The sequence below is a fragment of the Podarcis liolepis genome (assembly GCF_965112155.1).
Source record: "Podarcis liolepis genome assembly, chromosome: 1".
NCBI classification, from domain to species: domain Eukaryota; kingdom Metazoa; phylum Chordata; class Lepidosauria; order Squamata; family Lacertidae; genus Podarcis; species Podarcis liolepis.
Window position 1 is genome coordinate 22,357,799 of NC_139554.1, and position 18,513 is coordinate 22,376,311.

Here is an 18,513-nt window from a genome sequence, read left to right on the forward strand (position 1 = left end):
CCTTTCGTTTAACTTTGTCATGATTAATTTATTTACATTTTGCTGTGGCTTTAGCAACATAACATGGCCTTCTGTTGTAGCTATCAAACTTGGCTGCATATGTAAGAATATACAGTGATACCTCAGGTTAAGTACTTAATTCATTCCGGAGGTCCGTACTTAACCTGAAACTGTTCTTAACCTGAAGCGCCACTTTAGCTAATGGGGCCTCCCACTGCTGCCGCGCGATTTCTGTTCTCATCCTGAAGCAAAGTTTTTTTTTAAATAAATTTTTATTGTTTTGCACAAATATCTCCAATCAAACAATTTCATAAATGACATATTTTCATCTTTTGGACTTCCCTCAGCTTTTCTGACAATCATCCGTATTTAAATTTTTATCCACGCATCCCCCAAATTCAGTATCGCCTTTTAAAATACCTTTTCAAACATATTTACATTCTTGAAATATTTCTTATATTTTCACAAAGCTTCTTTAAAACCCACTAGCGTTGTTTGTTCGTCACATACACTCTTCAAATAATCTGCAAAATTTCCCCAGTCCCCAATGAACTTGTGATCTCGTTGATATCTTATTTTTCCAGTTAGTTTATCCAGTTCTGCATAGTCCGTTAGCTTCATTCTCCATTCCTCCAGAGTCGGTAGTTCTTCCTGCTTCCATTTTTGGGCCACATCCTGAGGCAAAGTTCTTAACCTGAAGCACTATTTCTGGGTTAGCGGAGTCTGTAACCTGAAGTGTATGTAACCCAAGGTACCACTGTATATATATGTAAAAATTTGTGTCCAGCTTAATGGACAGTCACTGCTCTTTCTTTCAAGCTGTTTTGAACAATGTATTTATCCATTGTAAAAGTACAGATAAATACACTAGCCTTTGCACGTTACCCTAAGTGGAAATGCATGCTGGGTCATATTGCGTCTGGTTGACCTCACTTTGGCTGTAGGTTAACTAAGAATAAAGTTCCACAGAAACCATGTTTACTAGTGGCCCTTGTTCACCAGCTCTCCTGCTTTTACGGAGTTGAAGTTATCAGCCTGCTGTGAAGAATTCCACATGATCCTTTTTTATATGAAAAAGGGGGAGGGAATGAAGTCACATAGGAATTTAATTTAGAAGGCATATTCCTTATAGTATTTCTAGGCAAGCCAAAGATCATGAGAGGGAGGCTTGGAGACAGAAGTTCATACATACCAGCTTTGTGAGCGAGACATTTTATTGCCAGGCTGGGTAGCTATCTCATCTATAAAAATTTCAAGATGACAGTTTTGCACAGATTTTAACAAAGCTAATAGCATGTAATGCAAGGAGCTATAGATTTCATTTATTATCTTCCCCATGACAGTGCCAGATGAACATTATAATGCCCACCACCCTTTGCCCTTATTGTACCCCTGAAAAATGTGCTCCTGCAGAGACTCTAGTCTTTCTGCAGAATGGCAAGATAAGAAGGGATACTGACAGTCTGACAGTGATTGTAAGGCAATGGGAACTAGCCAGATTCTTAGGCTGGATGGTGAGAGAGAGCCTGTTACCCTTCAGATAACAGACTTTGGGAACTCATTTAAAAGTGTAACAACTTGAACATCCCAATTCTGTGTTTGCACAATCCAATTCTGACTTAATTGCCTGGGATATGCGTGACCTTCGGGCACCTGCACCCAGGCCCTTTGCTTCCCCATCACACCTCCCTTTTTGAGACTGGGGCAACACACCAGGAAACTGCACTTAGCACGCTTCTCATGGTACAAAATGTCTTGTGGAAGCAGTGGCAATAGGCCCTCCAAGATGCTGGGCATTTGGCAATTGCCCAATGGCACTGATCCCTAAGGTCAGCTTTGCCGATGCTTCTTTTGAAGAAGCACATTTCCTATTGCAGTCAAAGAGAGGGAAAGAAGGGAGAAAAACATTTTTTTAAAGTTCAGTCATCTGATATTTTTATTATAGCCGATTTCTGTTTCCCTTTCTCTCCCATCTTTGTAACTCGCTCTCAGAAAACACGTTGCTGTGGGCACCGAAGATTTTGTACAATTTCTTTACTAGTTTGCAGAAAATTAGATCTCCCCCCTTCTATTTAAGAAGACTTTGCAAGATGACAGAGTGGAGTATGTTGTTGTTGTTGTTGTTGTTGTTGTTGTTGTTGTTGTTGTTGTTGTTATATTTCCTTTGCCCTTCCTCCCAAAGGACTCCAGGACAGCAAAAAACAAAGCAGAAAAACAGTACACTTAAAAATAAAATAAAAAACATTTAAAAACACAAAGGCAGGTTGATTACAGCTTGGGGAGGAGTTACACACTGGGCAATCTGGAGTTTAGTGCAACATGTAGCCTGGTGTGTGCACTGTGTCCTTGTTATAAGGCTTAAAAAGTGACTAATTCCTATTGTGTGCTGTCCATCGCCATGAGCTGTCTCACATGTGGTGCGTGTGAGCTCCTGCTGTCTATCAGAGGGCAAGAACAAATTGCATACCTATTGTTAGGCTGGTGCATAATGAACTTAGGACTTTGATCGTGCACAGGCTTTCTGCTGCCTAGGAACAACCCATGTTGCATTTGTGCTGCGTGAAAGCACTTGTCTCAAGTGGGCATTTCCATTGAAGGGCAGTAAGCAAGACAAATGGTTTTGTATTGACACGGCCACTCCTTCCTGTCGTTTTTGCCTGGACTGCTCTTCCAGAACACCTGCAGGCTGTTGCTGTTTGGCTCTGCCACCTTTTCAATGAAGTTTTTAAGTTTTAGCGGCTTAGTCTGCACCCACACCCACACACCCCGCTTAAAGCCTGAGTGTGGGCAACTGCATTTGCTTGTTAGTTTCTCCTCTCTCTTTCTCAATCACCCTCTCTCACTCCCCCCCCCAAAAAAATTGTACATTGAGGTTGTAAGTCCTGTGGAACATGTCTTCTGCTAATGTTGCTGTGTAAGGTGTCATGCAACTGGATAGCACAATATTATAAAATGCTGCATTCGCTCCTCTGAGCAATGAATTTTGTATTAATTCTGCCTTTCTCTTAGTTTGCGCGAAGAAAGCCCACAAAAGAAGCCCAGTCCTTAAAATAACAAAATTCTATTTGCAAATCTAAAACAAAACAATCTGGTGTTTTTAATTCAAAGTCTTTGAGCCCACGGCTCAGGGAAGGCCTGAACTCACCTTGAGTTTCTTACGGCCCACCTGCTGATGTAAGCCAGATGGCTGCTTTTTCACAAATGGATAGATGCGTGGAGCCGATGGAATGTCTCCTTTAATTTTGCACAAGATTTTAGCTGTATTGCTGCTGCTGCTGCTGCTGCTGGGGAATGTTGTTATAGCACAAATATATATTGTTTTCTCTTGCAGCAAATGGATTATAAGCTTTTACGGGATTAACTTCTATCAGCAAAGGAATACAAATGCCTGGTGGTGTGTGTGTGTGTGTGTGTGTGTGTGTGTGTGTGTGTGTGTGTAAAACTTTCACATGTCAAGAACAGAGGCAAAAATAACCTAAAGATAACATACAGTACAGTGGAACCTCGTGTTACGTACTGTCCTCCTTACGAACGCTTCGGGTTATGAGCCCCGCTAACCCGGAAGTAGGTGCTCCTGGTAGCGAACTTTTCTCCGGGATGTGAGCGGAAGTCGCAGGACGGCAGCGGGGGGCACCATTAGTGAAAGTGCACCTCAGGTTAAGAACGGTTTCGGGTTAAGAATGGACCTCTGGGACGAATTAAGTTCGTAACCGGAGGTACCACTGTATTTAAATCTTTATGGCCACCCCCCATCTCTCAAGGCAATAACAGTCTTTGCAGGTCAGAGAAAATTGTGAGGCCCATTTGGATTGCTTAGCACAGGAGTCAGCAAACCTTTTTAGCAGGGGGCCAGTCCACTGTCCCTCAGACCTTGTGGGGGGCTGGACTATATTTTTTGGGGGGTGGGGAAAACGAATTCCTATGCCCCCCAAATAACCCAGAGATGCATTTTAAATAAAAGGACACATTTTACTCATGTAAAAACATGCTGATTCCCAGACCGTCCGCAGGCCGGATTTAGAAGGCGATTGGGCCGGATCCGGCCCCCGGGCCTTAGTTTGCCTACCCATATCTTAGCACCTCTGCCCCCCCCCAATTGAGTGTGTTCCCCATAATTTTCTCCAACATGCAAGGGGGTCCTTGGCAGAAAAGTGGTCATGGAAAGGGTTCCCTGAATACATTTTTTAAAAAACAGTGGTGTGCAACTAAGTCATACTCAGAATAAACACTTTAAAATCGGTAAGCTCAGGCTAGCCATGCCCACTGATTTCAGTTGATTTAGTGTATGACTTAGATTCAGCTTCCCTTTCAACCTTGGGTGAGCAATCAAGGAAGTGCCTATGCTAGGCCAAGTGTGATCGATTTCCTTTTTCCCCCTTCAACGTACAATCATTCACCCCTTTAAAGTATAACTAAATCGAAAGTTGACAGGACATGAATTTGGAGTATGCCACCCTCCGGTAACTGATTCTCTAAACAGACACTCCCATTAGCCTTTGGCCTTGGCACCAGAAAGCTGTGCATGGTTAATGAAAACAGTGCAGGACAGGAATGGGGAAATAGACACAGGAACAGCAACTGGTTTCTGAAAGAGAGAGAAAGAGAGAGAGAAATGGTGTTGGCAAGGCTCCCTAAGTAAAAAGCTTGGGAACAGTGGCACCATAGAATCAAGTCCATTTTATGCTGTTTTCAAGAGACAATCCAGAGTCCTTTCCACTCACAGAAGGGCTCCCTATGTTTGTGGAAGGGACCGAGACCCAGCAGAGGCTTCCACTGTGGGAAGGGAGGGGGTACTTTTGCCATTCCCCCCTTCCTCCTTGGACTTTTTCCTACATCTTTCCAGAGAGCATCCCAGTTCTCTGAAGCAGCTTTTCAAAGGATGTTCAAGAGAAAGGAGGGACTGGAATAAATATACACCATCACCCTTTCTTCCGGCGGCAACATCCCATGAGTGGATTTCGTCGTTAAATCCATGCCTATATTTTTATTTCACTACAGGTCAGAAACGGGCACTCATTTTAACATTTTTCACCAAATGAGATGTCTCAGGTTTTCAGAGTGCTGTAGCCTTTGCTCTAAAATGAGCAGAAATGCCCTCTGTTTGTGCTAGCCAGGCCATAAGTGAACTCCCATTCGCAGTAGGATTACCGTTGCTCTATATAATCTTCATTCCCCATGCGAAAATAACTTGAGCCACTCTCCCAAGAGATGTAGCATTTAGCTAGCTCCATAAGGTGGTGCGTATTCTGAACCAGCCTTTACTCTGTAGGCCTAAGTGAAGGAGAAATATAGAGTTGGAGGAATTCAAGGTCAAGCTAAAAATAAGTAATGCCTTAATATAGCCATTTTATTTTGCTGTTGCTCAAAGGGGCATTTCCTTGCTGCTTTTTTAATTTAAAAAAAGAAAAGCTACATATTTCTCTCAGTGACATGGTCACACAGCTCCTCATTTATAGCAAAATTGCCAGATTCCCGAGATGGCTGTATATCTAGCTCCTTTCTCCCCGTATGTAAAAAGAAGGTTAAAGAAAGCTTGTTCCTAGTAGCACAACAGGTCCTTTGCTGTATTTTTTTAATAGCTGAAACTGGAATTGTACAATATTCTTTGGAATTATCTCTGTTGTAGGTCATTGTCCGTAAGGAATCAAAGGCTAAAAGCTAGTGTCTGCCTAGCTGGTTTCTTGAAATTATCTTTCATCCTGTTGAAAAGGTAGTTTCATTAGCTTTAGTGTACATCTAGAAGTTGGTTTGTTTACAACTGAACATTTTAAGCCTACTATTTTGGGATTTGGAAGGAGGGGTGATGCTGAGAGTGTCGTCCTTTTGTTTGACTCTCACCTACTCCTTTTGCCAGGAGCAGTTGGTTTTCCTCTCTCCTTGCGTTTCTGTGGAATGAGCCCCATCTAGGGATTTGATGAATTAAGTCTGTTTTCCAGACTTCAGTTCCTGTTGGAGTACTTGCTCTTGTTAGAACTCCTCCACTTAGGCAATTAGGGGGTTACTCTGGAGATGGAGAGTTTTTTATCGGCGCTTTATGGGTAGTAAAGGAAAGCTAGGACTTAAATTAAGACTAAGCAACCTTTCGGAAAATCGCAAGACGCCGTCATTACGTCTCAGGCTGTGCTTCTGTAAAGTCTAGTTACCATGGGTTGTTTTGTGGCTCTTTGATATCTCAGCAAAAAAATTAAATGCAAAAATAATTCAGACAAGATTCACACGGATAGCTGGTTTTGTGCCCAGGGCCAGTGCGTCACAAATAATAATTCTTGAAAAGTTCTTTTTTATTTTTTAAAAAAATACTTTGATTAAATGACCAATCAATACCAATAAGATGTGTTTTTTAAAGGAGTTTAAACAAAAGACAAATAGAATATCTTATGAGGGGTTGCTTGCAAACTGGGAAAACTGTTGTGGGTACCACACACCCACAAGCCACCCATGGACACACCACAACTAAGTTCACATAGCATCCTATTTGATACGCTACAATAGAATGCTTCTTTCAAGCTGGATTGCAGGAAGAGGAGGAGACCCTGTGGGAAAGCCTTTATGGGTATTGTTTCTAGAAAAAGAGGTGCTGGAAATCACCATGAGCACCTCCCTCTTTCTCTTAGAATGGCAATGAAGAATTCTTTGTTGTTTTTTGGCGTGCCGATAGGCTCGCACATATGTCTTACTAAACAACGGTATTGAAATCCAAACAAAGGGCAATCTAGGTCTGCGTTTCTTTTGGTTTGGCTTGTGTGTAGAAGATAAAGGCAGAGGGACACAACTACAGCATCTGGGTCAGGCTGATCTTAACCCAAGAACACAGCCCTTTCATAAGTTTTATACAGAGGTGCATGTAATATGATTGGTATGTTTGATAAAACAGGCAGATGAAGTGGTGAAAAGGTTAAGGCAGGCAGAACAAGTGAGAAAGTTGAAGTTTTAGGATCATCGGAGAGGACTGGCTTAATTTCGAGATCAAGAGACCATTAGTCTGACACCTTAATCAATGAGAGATGATTGGGATGCGTAGTTGTCTGCGCAGTGGAATCGAGTGTTTCTAAGCATTTTCGTAGACTTTATTTTTGTTTCCCTAGTATACACAGGAAAATAAGTGTATTTCCTTTTTTCTTTCTTAGTGTGGGTTGTGACTTTGCTGAACACTGTGGTTCTGGATTAATCATTATCGTAGGATGTAATATACTGGAGGGACGCGGGTGGCGCTGTGGGTAAAACCTCAGTGCCTAGGGCTTGCCGATCGCATGGTCGGCGGTTCGAATCCCCGTGGCGGGGTGAGCTCCCATCTTTCGGTCCCAGCTCCTGCCCACCTAGCAGTTCGAAAGCACCCTTAAGTGCAAGTAGATAAATAGGTACTGCTTTACAGTGGGAAGGTAAACAGCGTTTCCGTGTGCTGTGCTGGTGCTGGCTCGCCAGAGCAGCTTCGTCACGCTGGCCATGTGACCCGGAAGTGTCTCCAGACAGCGCTGGCCCCCGGCCTCTTAAGTGAGATGGGCGCACAACCCTAGAGTCGGACACGACTGGCCCGTACGGGCAGGGGTACCTTTACCTTTTTAATATACTGGAAACCCTGTTGAGCCTAAGATTAGCCGCACTTCCTGTATCCTATAAAGCTTCAGGTAGAACAGGGATGGAGAAGATGTGGCTGTACTAACTCTCACCCTCCCTTGTCATTGGTTGTTTTAGCTACAGCTTATGGGGGTTTGAGTGCAGCAACATCCAAAGGCCCACAGGCATCCATCGCTGAAGTGTGGGCTTAGCAGGACTCGCTGTATGCCTTTAAGCTCAGACATCAGACTGATTTTAGCAGATGTGGTGTGGTCCCTCACAATTTGGATGAGCCTTCTAAACCCATGCCAACAGTAATCTCTTAAGTGCCATAGCAATTCTATTCAGCTGTACAGATGACGTTGACTTAAGAAGAGCTATGCAGGGTCAAACCAAAATCCCATCTAGTCCACATTCTTGCTTCCCACAGTGACCAGCCAGACACTTCTGTGAAATCTATTAGCCATTGATAGGCTTCTTCTTCTTCTTCGCTGCAAATTTATTGATTAATTTATTGACTGATTTATCTGTTGATAGGCTGCTCAAGCACTTTGCAACTTCAGTTTTCGAGCATCTTGGAAGCCGAACGATTCAGAACCCAAATGCCGAAAACCCAGAAGTGAATGCTTCCGTTTTCGAACGTGCCTCAGAAGTTGAACGGCTTCCGAGGCGTGTTTCTCCATTTTTCTCAATGGAATTGAGAAATCCAAAACATCCATGACAAATGACCGACCAACCTCTGCTTTAAAACCTCCAATGAAGGAGAGTCCATCACCTCCTGGGGGAGTCTGTTCCACTGTATCCTCTGGCCAGGAGTGCCCTTCATAAAATACTGGCGGTTCTTCTCCCAAGTATGTAGGCTGCACCCCACCCTCATTTGACTCCTCAGCCAGACCCTACAAGGCAATGGGTCATTACGGTGCCTTGAGTGCCCCTTGATAATGGCCATATGTGGTTTGCGTGTTTGTATTTCTGATCACTCTGATCTGTTGGTGTTCAGTACATGGGACAGTTCGGCCAACGTTTCAAGGAAAAATATTTTTTACACTTAATGTATATTTTTAAATGCACAAAGCAAGAGATGCTATAGACCTCGCCCCTCCAATTTTGCTTTGTGGCCGGCAGTCATAGCTTCTCTTACCTAAACAATTGCTGTTTTCAGAACAGCAAGATAAATTCGTGTGAAATATGAAATTCAGGAATTGTCAGTGTCTGGAAAGCTGAACTTTTAGTGTCCTCTGTTGTGGCACTCTTATTCCCATCATGCATCTAGATTCCAGCCAATCATTTACCTTCATATGTAACATTTTGTGCCATATTTCTTCATTCCCATAGGAGTATATTGATGCTCACCCTGAAACCATAATTTTGGACCCCCTTCCTGCTATCAGGACCCTGCTGGACAGATCGAAGTCTTATGAGCTTATTAGGCAAATAGAGACCTACATGCAAGGTAAGTCGCTAGCATTTTTCACTGGTTATTTGAGTGTGGAGGAGGGGGCTGGGATTGATACCTGGTTGGAAAGGTAGTCTTCATTCATTGATGGCTAAGTTCAATACTGACAAATCTAACTACTCATCATTCATATCTGGATCTATCAAGCTACATTGAACTTTTGTTTTGTCTATTTACAACTTAAGACAATGATTGTCTTTGCCTTTCACCAGTAAAAAAAAAAAAGATGCTATATTATTTGCTTTATTCTGTCTGTTTCCTACACAGCTCCAACCCTTATACTAGCTATCTTAATACAGGTGTTGCACCTGCGTATAGGCGTTTGCCCTGAAGAAGCCCCATAAAGCTCCTGTTACTACCACATTTGGCATGAAATAGCACCAGAGACCTCTATCCTAAAGTAAACCATGCAGAGCAAGTCTGAGGAGGAAGGGTAGAAGTAGGGCTTTTTTTCTACCGGAACTCACCAGAACTCAGTTCCGACACCTCTCAGGTGGGCGCCATTGCCATTCTTAGAGAGCAAGCGAGGTGTTCATGGTGAGTTCCGGAACCTCTTTTTCTAGAAAAATAGCACCGGGTAGAAGGATGACAACAGTACATCTCTGCCAATCAGATTGCTCAGTTACAAAATGAACTCAACCGGCCACTGGGTGGCCACTATGGGAACAGCAGGCTCTTCTTATTTGGGGCAGATGAAGAGATTTCGGTAGCAAATAATTAGGACCTTGAGTAATATTGCAGAAGCATCTTACCTAGCTTTGTGGGGTTGCTCATTGAACCTTCAGTGCTGGAAAATATTGTATCTTTAAGGGGCTATTCTCAAATTTTATAGGTAGATATTTACACACACGAATGCTCAGAGTGTGTCACCCTTTACACTTTTTAAATTTTTTTATGGAAAGCATTTCACATTTTAATAGATGAATTGCTGTTCCATGATTTTGAGCTGCTACCTGCATATTTATTGCATGGTTTTGCAAAATGGGATGAAGTTTACCTGTTTGGCTACAGAAGTGTGGAGGGGATCTTTACAGTGGCCATTTTTCAAGTATGCTGGTGGTCTTAATTGTTTGAATTACTATGTATGTTTTTCTTAAGACGAGAGTTATTAGAAAGGGTTGAATGATTGGTTAGAGGTGAATGAAGCATGAAGTGATGAATCTGCTGAGGTTAGTGCTGCTTGAGTCGACATATTTCATTTCATTTTCATTTTTTGTCTTGTACATGTAGCTGATTTAGGAATAGGAGCTTTTTCGTGCTCAGTGCAGTAGCAGCTTTCTTTGAAGTATGTCATCTTGTCCCATTACACTAATTTTATCTTTGCTCTTCAATGAGGCTGTGTTGCTAGCTATGCAAATGAGCTTATTGAACTTCCTAAATAAAGTGCATGCCTTTGGGCAGGAAATTGAATACATATTAAGGTATTTTCATAAAGGTACTGTAAGAAAGTGTGCAACTTGCAGGCAGGCAGGATTCTGTTCCAGTATCTCTACTAAAGGAAGGTTTTATGATCTGTGTTTACCTGAAAATCTGTTCAAGGTTGACTGTGCTTACAAAATGAATTTGTAAGTAGATTTTATTCTAAAGATTAACAGATTGCAATCCTCCTGAAAGGTTCTTTTTAATGGAAGTAGGCCAGCGTGTTGTAGTATCTTAAAGACTAACATGTGTATTGTGCCATAAGCTTTCATGGGCCAAAGCCCATTTATAATGTGTCTGATGAAGCAGGATCTAGCCTGCCAGTAAGTTCCATGTGGTTGATAAGCCCAAGAGACAGGTCCCTTTCATGGAATATACATGTGACTCCCTCTCTGGTTCTGTTCAGACAGACCATAAATTTCAAACTGCTTTTAACTGAATGGGGCTGTTGGTCTACAGTGTTTTAACTCTTGCTGTTTTTATCTATGTCAGGCACGTCCAACTGGTAGGTCGTGATCTGCCGGTAGATCACTGGATGTCTGGGCAGATCACTGGTAGATCACTGGTTCCCCTCAAAGAAGCTCAACAAGTTTGGCTCCCCTAAAAAAAGCTGAACATTTTAGCCCTGCACCTCCAAAGAATGTGACTTCCTAAAACTCAACAACTTTGACCTGAACCCCCCAAAAGGGGGTAGATCACTGCCAGTTTTTTACTCTGTGAGTAGATTGCAGTCCCTTGGGAGTTGGCCACCCCTGATCTATGTTATATTGGGTGGTTTAAATGTATTATATCTTTTGATTTAAATAGTTGCTTTTTATTGTTTTAACTGTGAACTTCTCTGACAGCTCCTTTGGTCCTGAAAAAAGATGACATATAAGATTACTTAAATTGAAAATGTGTGTGTTGCATTATAGCGAACGTTGGCCAAGTATGGCCACCAGGGCCAGTCCAAGACACCTTGCTGCCTGAGGCAAAGGACAAGATGGCGTCTCCCTCCATTACATTTACAAAAGCCAACCAGACTAACAGCTGAATCTGAGGGCAGCAGGGTAGCTTAGGGGGTGCCAGTCTTGTGACACACACAGCTCTGTCTGCTTGCTGCCCCTTAGTATCTGCTCCTTGAGGTGACTGACCACTCATGATCTCACCTCTTCCTCTTAAAAAAATTGTTAACAGCAACAAAAAAAATGAGGAGGAAAAATACCCTTTATGGTAAACATTTCTTGTATAATGATCTTACGAAAGTGTGGTAGGGTTCAGTCCACTCTGCGGCCAAAATTGATCAAGTGGGAGATTATACTTAAGCTTTGGAATGCTGCTACTTTAGGGACATGCTGCCACAAGAATTCTTTTCCTCCTGCCAAAACACGATCTAAAGAATTGTGCTGCCTGATTAAAGAGCTAAACCCTCGTAACTCCAGGGGTATTACTCAGTTCTTTTACATAATAGTATTGGGTACAATTTAGGATTCTTGCCTGACATCTCTTGAAAAACAAAATGACCTTCTACCAAACAGATATTAAATTAATACACCCCAGTTTTTTCACACCCACAACTAACTTGCAACAAGGAACTAACTTTTAAAATATTTGCAAAGGAGGCCTGCTCCCCCCCTTCTTATTTAAAAAAGCCATTGAAGTTCCGTGGACCTTCAGAGTTCTCTGGAACACAGTCTTAAAACAATTGCTCTTGTTCAGACATTTAGTTACAGTGAAGTGCCGGCTGTTTCTGTTTTATTTATTGCACTGTAGACACAAGAGGATTGTGAGGGCTGCGTTAAGTTGTGCCATGTTATCCAAAGAAGGATTGCTTGCTTTATCACAGTTATGAATTGAGTATTTTCTTAGATAATCCTGTCACTGCCGTGGGCTATCAATAACTAGCACTCCTGTGCTAGGATTGTGTCGTGAAAAGCAAGTACAAGATGAATGGAATTACCCAGAGTGCCGTGTTCTACCTGTAGCTATTTTCACCCTGTTGATTAAATCTAAAGCTACATTTTGGGGCTACATCTAAGAAAGAAAGAGCTGCTTCGTGATGCAAAGGGAAAACAGATTAAAGAATTATTGCCTCCTAAATTGACCTCTTGTTCTCTCTTGCATGCTTCCTTTACCCACTCATCATTCGAGTGATTCAGGAAAGCACGATAAGAGCAACATTTTTTTAATAATAATATTTCACAGCTGACTGAGAAATATCTAGCTACTTCTCTTTCTAAATTAATTGCAATGCCTTTCCTTCAACAAAGATCAGCACATTATTGACTTTGTGTCTGGGGCAACCCAGCCTGATGGGCAAAGTATAAATATTATTGTTGTTGTTGTTGTTGTTGTTATTTGTGTGGATCTGGTTAAGTTAGGCTCTACGACTGCTTCATTTTTGATAACTGCTGTTCTTTCTCTCTCTTTCTCTCATCGGGTTTCTTGACTGTTCTAAAGCCTCCTTTTATTTCTGATAACTAGGGCTGGTTCACCTGAATAAAAGCTGCTGGAACAGTTTCTCCAAAATAATGGAACTAACAACCAAGTGTGCCTGTGATCTGAAGAGATCCTGACCCTTTGACAAAGCAGAATCCCTTACCCAGTTTCCCCATCTGGCTGCAAGCTCTCTGAACTATATTGAATTCCAAATGCAGCCTTGGAGGTTTCCCCAACGTTCAGGATTTTATCCGGGGTGGTGGTGGTTGTCAGCGGCAGTGTAATGGGCTCCTAAAAGGCTCTCGGGTATGCATGTGGAGCACTTCGTATTTCCAGTTGGATCTTGGCATATGTTTCGGAATAGGGTACCAATTATACTACATCATCTAGCCCAAGTACACTTGACTGAGACTGCAAGCAGAGCTGCAAGGTCTTAAGCAGGTAGCAGAGCTAGTAAAGGGCTCTATCAGATATCCTTCTCCCCAGATGAAGTTAGGGGGCGAGGGGGTTTCTATCAGCAAAGTGGTGCGCCCTATTGCACTAGTGGCTCAATCCTCGGGGTTTTGCCACATCTCCTGGCCACACCACTAACACCCACATGTTAGGCATGGACATCTGCAGAGGGAAATCCTGCATGTGTAGGCTTCCCTGGGAGCTGGATATGTGTAATTGTCTATACCTGTAGGCATGGATGCCAGGGCCAACAGCACAGCCCTGTTGTCCCTTGATTGCATGGCTCCCTCTTTCTATGAAGGGGTCCAAAGAGAAAGCAGTAAAATAGCACCCCTACAGAATACTTTGTCTGAAGTAGCTACTCCATGCTGATCCTGCAAACTCAGTTTGGAAAATGCTATTATATTTGGGTTTTGTTTTTGTTTCTTTAACCTCTTACTACCTGTAACTGTATTTCCTGCAAGGGAAAACTTGACTTTTGCAGCCCTGTAACATTCTGGGATTGCAGGGTTTGCAACGCTGCAGGTAACCTGATTTCATAATGTTTCTAAACTGAGAACGCTCTCAACTTTTTATGGGACTAAGTCTTTACTGGCTTGAGTGACCAAGAAAGGTCATGTTTGTTTCCAAAACAAAGCTGGTTTGTTTTTAGATTTGCTACTTATTCTGATTTATTTTCCAACTCCAAAAGTTTCCATAGGCACAACTCTAAAAGATGGCTGACTAGATAGTGTCAAGGCAGTTGTTTTCAGTAAATGTATGCCTCTTTATTTTTACCCCTTTCTCCTTCTTCCCCCTCTTGTTTCTTGTGATCCAGAAAAAATACAGTAGAGGAGAAAGGGAAAATAGGCGCTGAAGTAAGGCTGTGATGTTGAGAAAGGTTCAGATTTCTTAAATGGTCAATTTTGTTATATTACAGGGATGCCTTTTAGTAGATGTGTAGGCTTCTTAGAACCACATGCATTTCATTTCTTAGCTCCTTCCCAAGGTAAAAGAAAAGGTGAAGACATACCTTCCCGCTGTCACTAAGTGCACACACTTTCATAGCAGCAGGCTTTGATTGAAACCAATTTTCACTATCTGAGCCATTTCCAACCATTTTCAGTCCTCCTCGTTTTGATCTTGCAGGAAGCCAAAAGCATATGAGCTGGGTTTTCAAAGCACTCCATTGCGATTCATAATTAAGTGCCATTTTGGGGAAGAAGAAAAATCAATTATGGTGGTTTGCAGCAGGTTCTGACCTACCGAGTAACAAATAGCTCGAGCCTTTTCCAAAATAGCAAAGGCAAATCCTCTTGACTCACTTTCCCCTCAAGAATAGGGATCGTGGCCCTCCAGATGATAGACTGCAGCTCTCATGAACTGACGATGATAGAAATTATTGTCCGAACAACTTTTGGAGGACTAACAGTTGCCCATCCATTATCAAAAGGATGATCTACTATTCCTGTCCTGCTTCACATCTCCTGGGGTTATGTTCTGGCGTTGAAAACCAGTTGTGATAAGTGGCCCAAATCTAGACCACCTTCTCCTCCTCCTCCTCCTCCTCCTCCTTCTTCTTCCTTTGAACAGGAAGAAACCCAGATGGCTGAATCAGATGATCTTGTACCACATACTTGATCAGATAGCTAAAAAGCCAGAGGTGTGTGTGTGGTGGTGGTGGTGGTGGTGGTGTTTTAAAGTCTGTCACATTCAGAGGTACTCCACTTGAAAAGACCTGCCCATCAAAAAAAGCCTTGGCAGCTTTGCACATTCAGTGGAGTAAGCACAGCCATGTTGTGGGGGAGACAGAAACAAACATTTGAGCCTTCGATTTTTTTGGAATGTAAGCAGAAGGCAAGTTCCTTGTTCAGTGGGTATTGGCTGAAAAGGATGGCTTTTTCTCGCCTACTAGTTGGCGGTGGGAGGGTATCCCTCCCATTTTCCGTCTAGAAAGTGCTTATTCTTGTGAAGCAGAGCAAGAAAGAAAGATCATCTCCTTCTAAAACTGCTTTGGTACATTAAAGAAAATAGTAAGCAGTGTTGACCAGCAGACAAACACATTTGCAGCAAATTCATTATTCATGGAGACTGAAGAAACAGGTGCTGGGGACAGGATGTTCTTTCAACAATGACAAAATAACTGCTTGGGAATAAATGCATCCTATTACATAGGATTGGGAGCAGCAGGGAGGGGAGAGCTGATCTCTCTTTTTCATTCCGAAACAAGCTTTCAGCAGAGACATGGCTTGGGGCTCTCACCTGATTAAAACACAACTGATAAATAAACTTAAGAATTTTCTAGTCATTTAAAGCTGAATATATTTGCACATGAATAAACAATTCCTAGGGTAAAAAACAAACAGAAGAAGAAGAAGAGTTTGGATTTGATATCCCGCCTTTCACTCCTCTTCAGGAGTCTCAAAGCGGCTAACATTCTCCTTTCCCTTCCTCCCCCACAACAAACACTCTGTGAGGTGAGTGGGGCTGAGAGACTTCAAAGAAGTGTGACTGGCCCAAGGTCACCCAGCAGCTGCATGTGGAGGAGCAGAGATACAAACCCGGTTTCCCAGATTACGTGACTACCGCTCTTAACCACTACACCACACTGGCTCTCACACCACACTGGCTCTCAAAACTACTTTTGTCTTGGGAGTAGGTCTACACACGTGAAGGGGCCATAGCTCTGTGACAGATCACAGACCAGATTCAATTTCTCTCATCTCCAGTTAGAAGTACCAGGGAACAGATAATGGAAAGAACCTCTGCCTGATCGTAGGCATGTTTGAAGACTCTGGGAGGGGGGACCTAGTGCATTGGGGTGGTCAGTTCTCTGTTGACATTTTGTGGGTGACATTTTAAATGTAATTCCTCCCAGATGTCTTCTGAATATAGGTAAAGGAACCCTGGGCGGTTAAGTCCAGTGAAAGGTGACTGTGGGGTTGAGGCACTCACCTTGCTTTCAGGCTGAGTGAGCTGGCATTTGTCCACAGACAGCTTTCCGGGTTATGTGGCCAGCATGACTAAACCGCTTCTGGTGCAGCAGGACATCGTGACGGAAACCAGAGTGCACGGAAAGGGATTTCCACAAGACATCAAACAACCAGAAGTGCCCCCTTTGACGATCAGGTGGGAGTGGGGGAGTTGGTGTGAGGCTTTCTCTGAGATACTCCGATTCCAAGCTGATTACACCTTTTTAAGTGAATAACAATACCTTAAACATGTTCAGAACTATCACGTAGTACTATATTCAGAATGCATGGGACGCGGGTGGCGCTGTGGTCTAAACCACTGAGCCTCTTGGGCTTGCTGATCAGAAGGTCGGCGATTCGAATCCCCGCGACGGGGTGAACTCCCATTGCTCTGTCCCAGCTCCTGCCAGCCTAGCAATTCGAAAGCACGCCAGTGCAGGTAGATAAATAGGTACCACTGCGGTGGGAAGGTAAAGGCATTTCTTAACTACTAGGAGTAGGATTTTATCTGCAGTGTCACCCGCTTTGTATAATAATCTCCCTTTGGAGGCACCAACTATTTTGGTGTTCCGCGGATGGCTAAAAACTCACCTATTTGCTCAGGTATTCCTGGGCCCCTGGTGTTTTAAAATGCTAGTTGTTGTTGTTTTTTTAATTAATGCTTGGATGTTATAGGATGTAATTCAAAACTTGGGAAACGCGTTCCCTTTGTTCCACTGCAGTATTACTGCACAGCAGCTGTTCAGTGTTTTCTTCTTTTCTTGGCAAGAAATAAGTTGCTGGTACTCATATGTTGATAAAAGTGCTGAAGGTGCCAGCACAAAATGGCTGCCACAAAAAGCAGAAAAAGTGGTGGCGGCGCTTCACACCAGTGAGTTCTGTCACAAAAGAAACACTGCAGCTTTTACATGCTAATAACATAATTTTGGTGCTCCTGTTCCCCCCCCCCTTGGGGGGGGGGTTTCTTTGTATAAAATCAGACCAGTTCTGGTGTTGAAATAAGAAAGGATAACACGAAAACATTTATGCAAATATTCTAGATACATTTATATAGAAAAGGACCCCATTCTGGTAATTTGGGGTGATGCGTTAAGTTCTGTCTAGCCAAACTTTCTGAAAGCTAAATTCTGAGCCTGTAAACAGCTGAAAAGAAAAACAAACTGAAGTCTAGCAAGGGATACTAAATAACTCAGACAGAAAGGAAATAGATTGTCTAATAAATCAAAGCCTATTTTATACAAGCCATACTGGACTATGGTGAGAAGTGTCCAGATTGTTGAATTTAGCTGTGTTTCTTCTCTGAAAAGCAGCCAGAATGTCAGCGCTCTCTTTGATTTACCTTATATTGCAATTCAGAGTCTCTTGTTAGGACAACATAAATTCAGATGAATTAAGCTGTCATGAAGCAAATTCCAGGTTTGCTGCTCTGCCATTTGAAGGAGCGGGGGGTTAGGCTTGTTCCTGCCCATTGAGGGTCCCCCCCCCCCAATATCTGAGGTGACTTCCTAACACACAAGTATCAAACTATATTTCCGTACTTAAGGTTCCTGATAGCTGTGCAGCTGGAGACTGGCATTTATGGACTACTGTTACACTGGTCTCCATTATTTTTCTCTGCGCCTGTCATTTACATCAAGGCAGCAAGTTAATAAACATACACACACACAAACACACACATATATATACATACATATATATATATATTGGGTAGGAGAGCAGAAAATAATGACAATATATTTCACATCTGGCAACCAATGTGCCGCTTTGATTTCAGATAGTACATGGGTAGAAGAGTCTGAAAATCCTGGGACACAAATTTTCATAGCCCTTAGCAACTACTGTGCCTCATTTACCAGAAGTAATGTATTTAGTATTAATTCTGAAAGTGTATACTCAATTGTGACCAAACTAAGCCTTCTGGTAAATAGCTGCTAGCGGGCCATGAAAAATTGTGTCCCAGGTTTTTTTGACACTTCTGCCCATGTACTGTTGGAAACCAAAGGGGCACATTGGTTGCCAGAAGTGAATTCTTTTTCCAGCTCTCCTACCCCGCTAATAGAATCAAGGCTTGGACCAGAGGTTGGTGGCCTTAAAGTACTTCTACCAATGGCACGCCAACGAGGGAGAGAGGCTTCTCTGTTACAGCACCCTAGTTGATATATGTAGGTCTACACATGTGAAGGGGCCATAGCTCTGTGACAAAGTACAACTGGCACCACTGAACCTGTTTCCCTGGGCATCTTAGTTGTTTAGTCTGCCTTA

At 42.7% G+C, this 18,513-nt stretch overlaps 2 protein-coding genes across 2 annotated transcripts in view; one reads left to right on the forward strand and one right to left on the reverse strand.

Moving 5' to 3' along the window:
* Positions 1 to 18,513, reverse strand: part of LOC310706715 (endogenous retrovirus group 3 member 1 Env polyprotein-like) — an 874,531-nt gene that overhangs the window by 621,536 nt on the left and 234,482 nt on the right. The gene's annotated exons all lie outside the window — the stretch shown is intronic.
* The window catches only part of ITPK1 (inositol-tetrakisphosphate 1-kinase), a 133,387-nt gene that overhangs the window by 90,602 nt on the left and 24,272 nt on the right, over positions 1 to 18,513 (forward strand). The window contains exon 4 of the mRNA XM_083503168.1: positions 8,890 to 9,007. Coding sequence (XP_083359294.1) covers positions 8,890 to 9,007 — 118 coding nt within the window. The remainder of the gene's footprint in view (positions 1 to 8,889; positions 9,008 to 18,513) is intronic.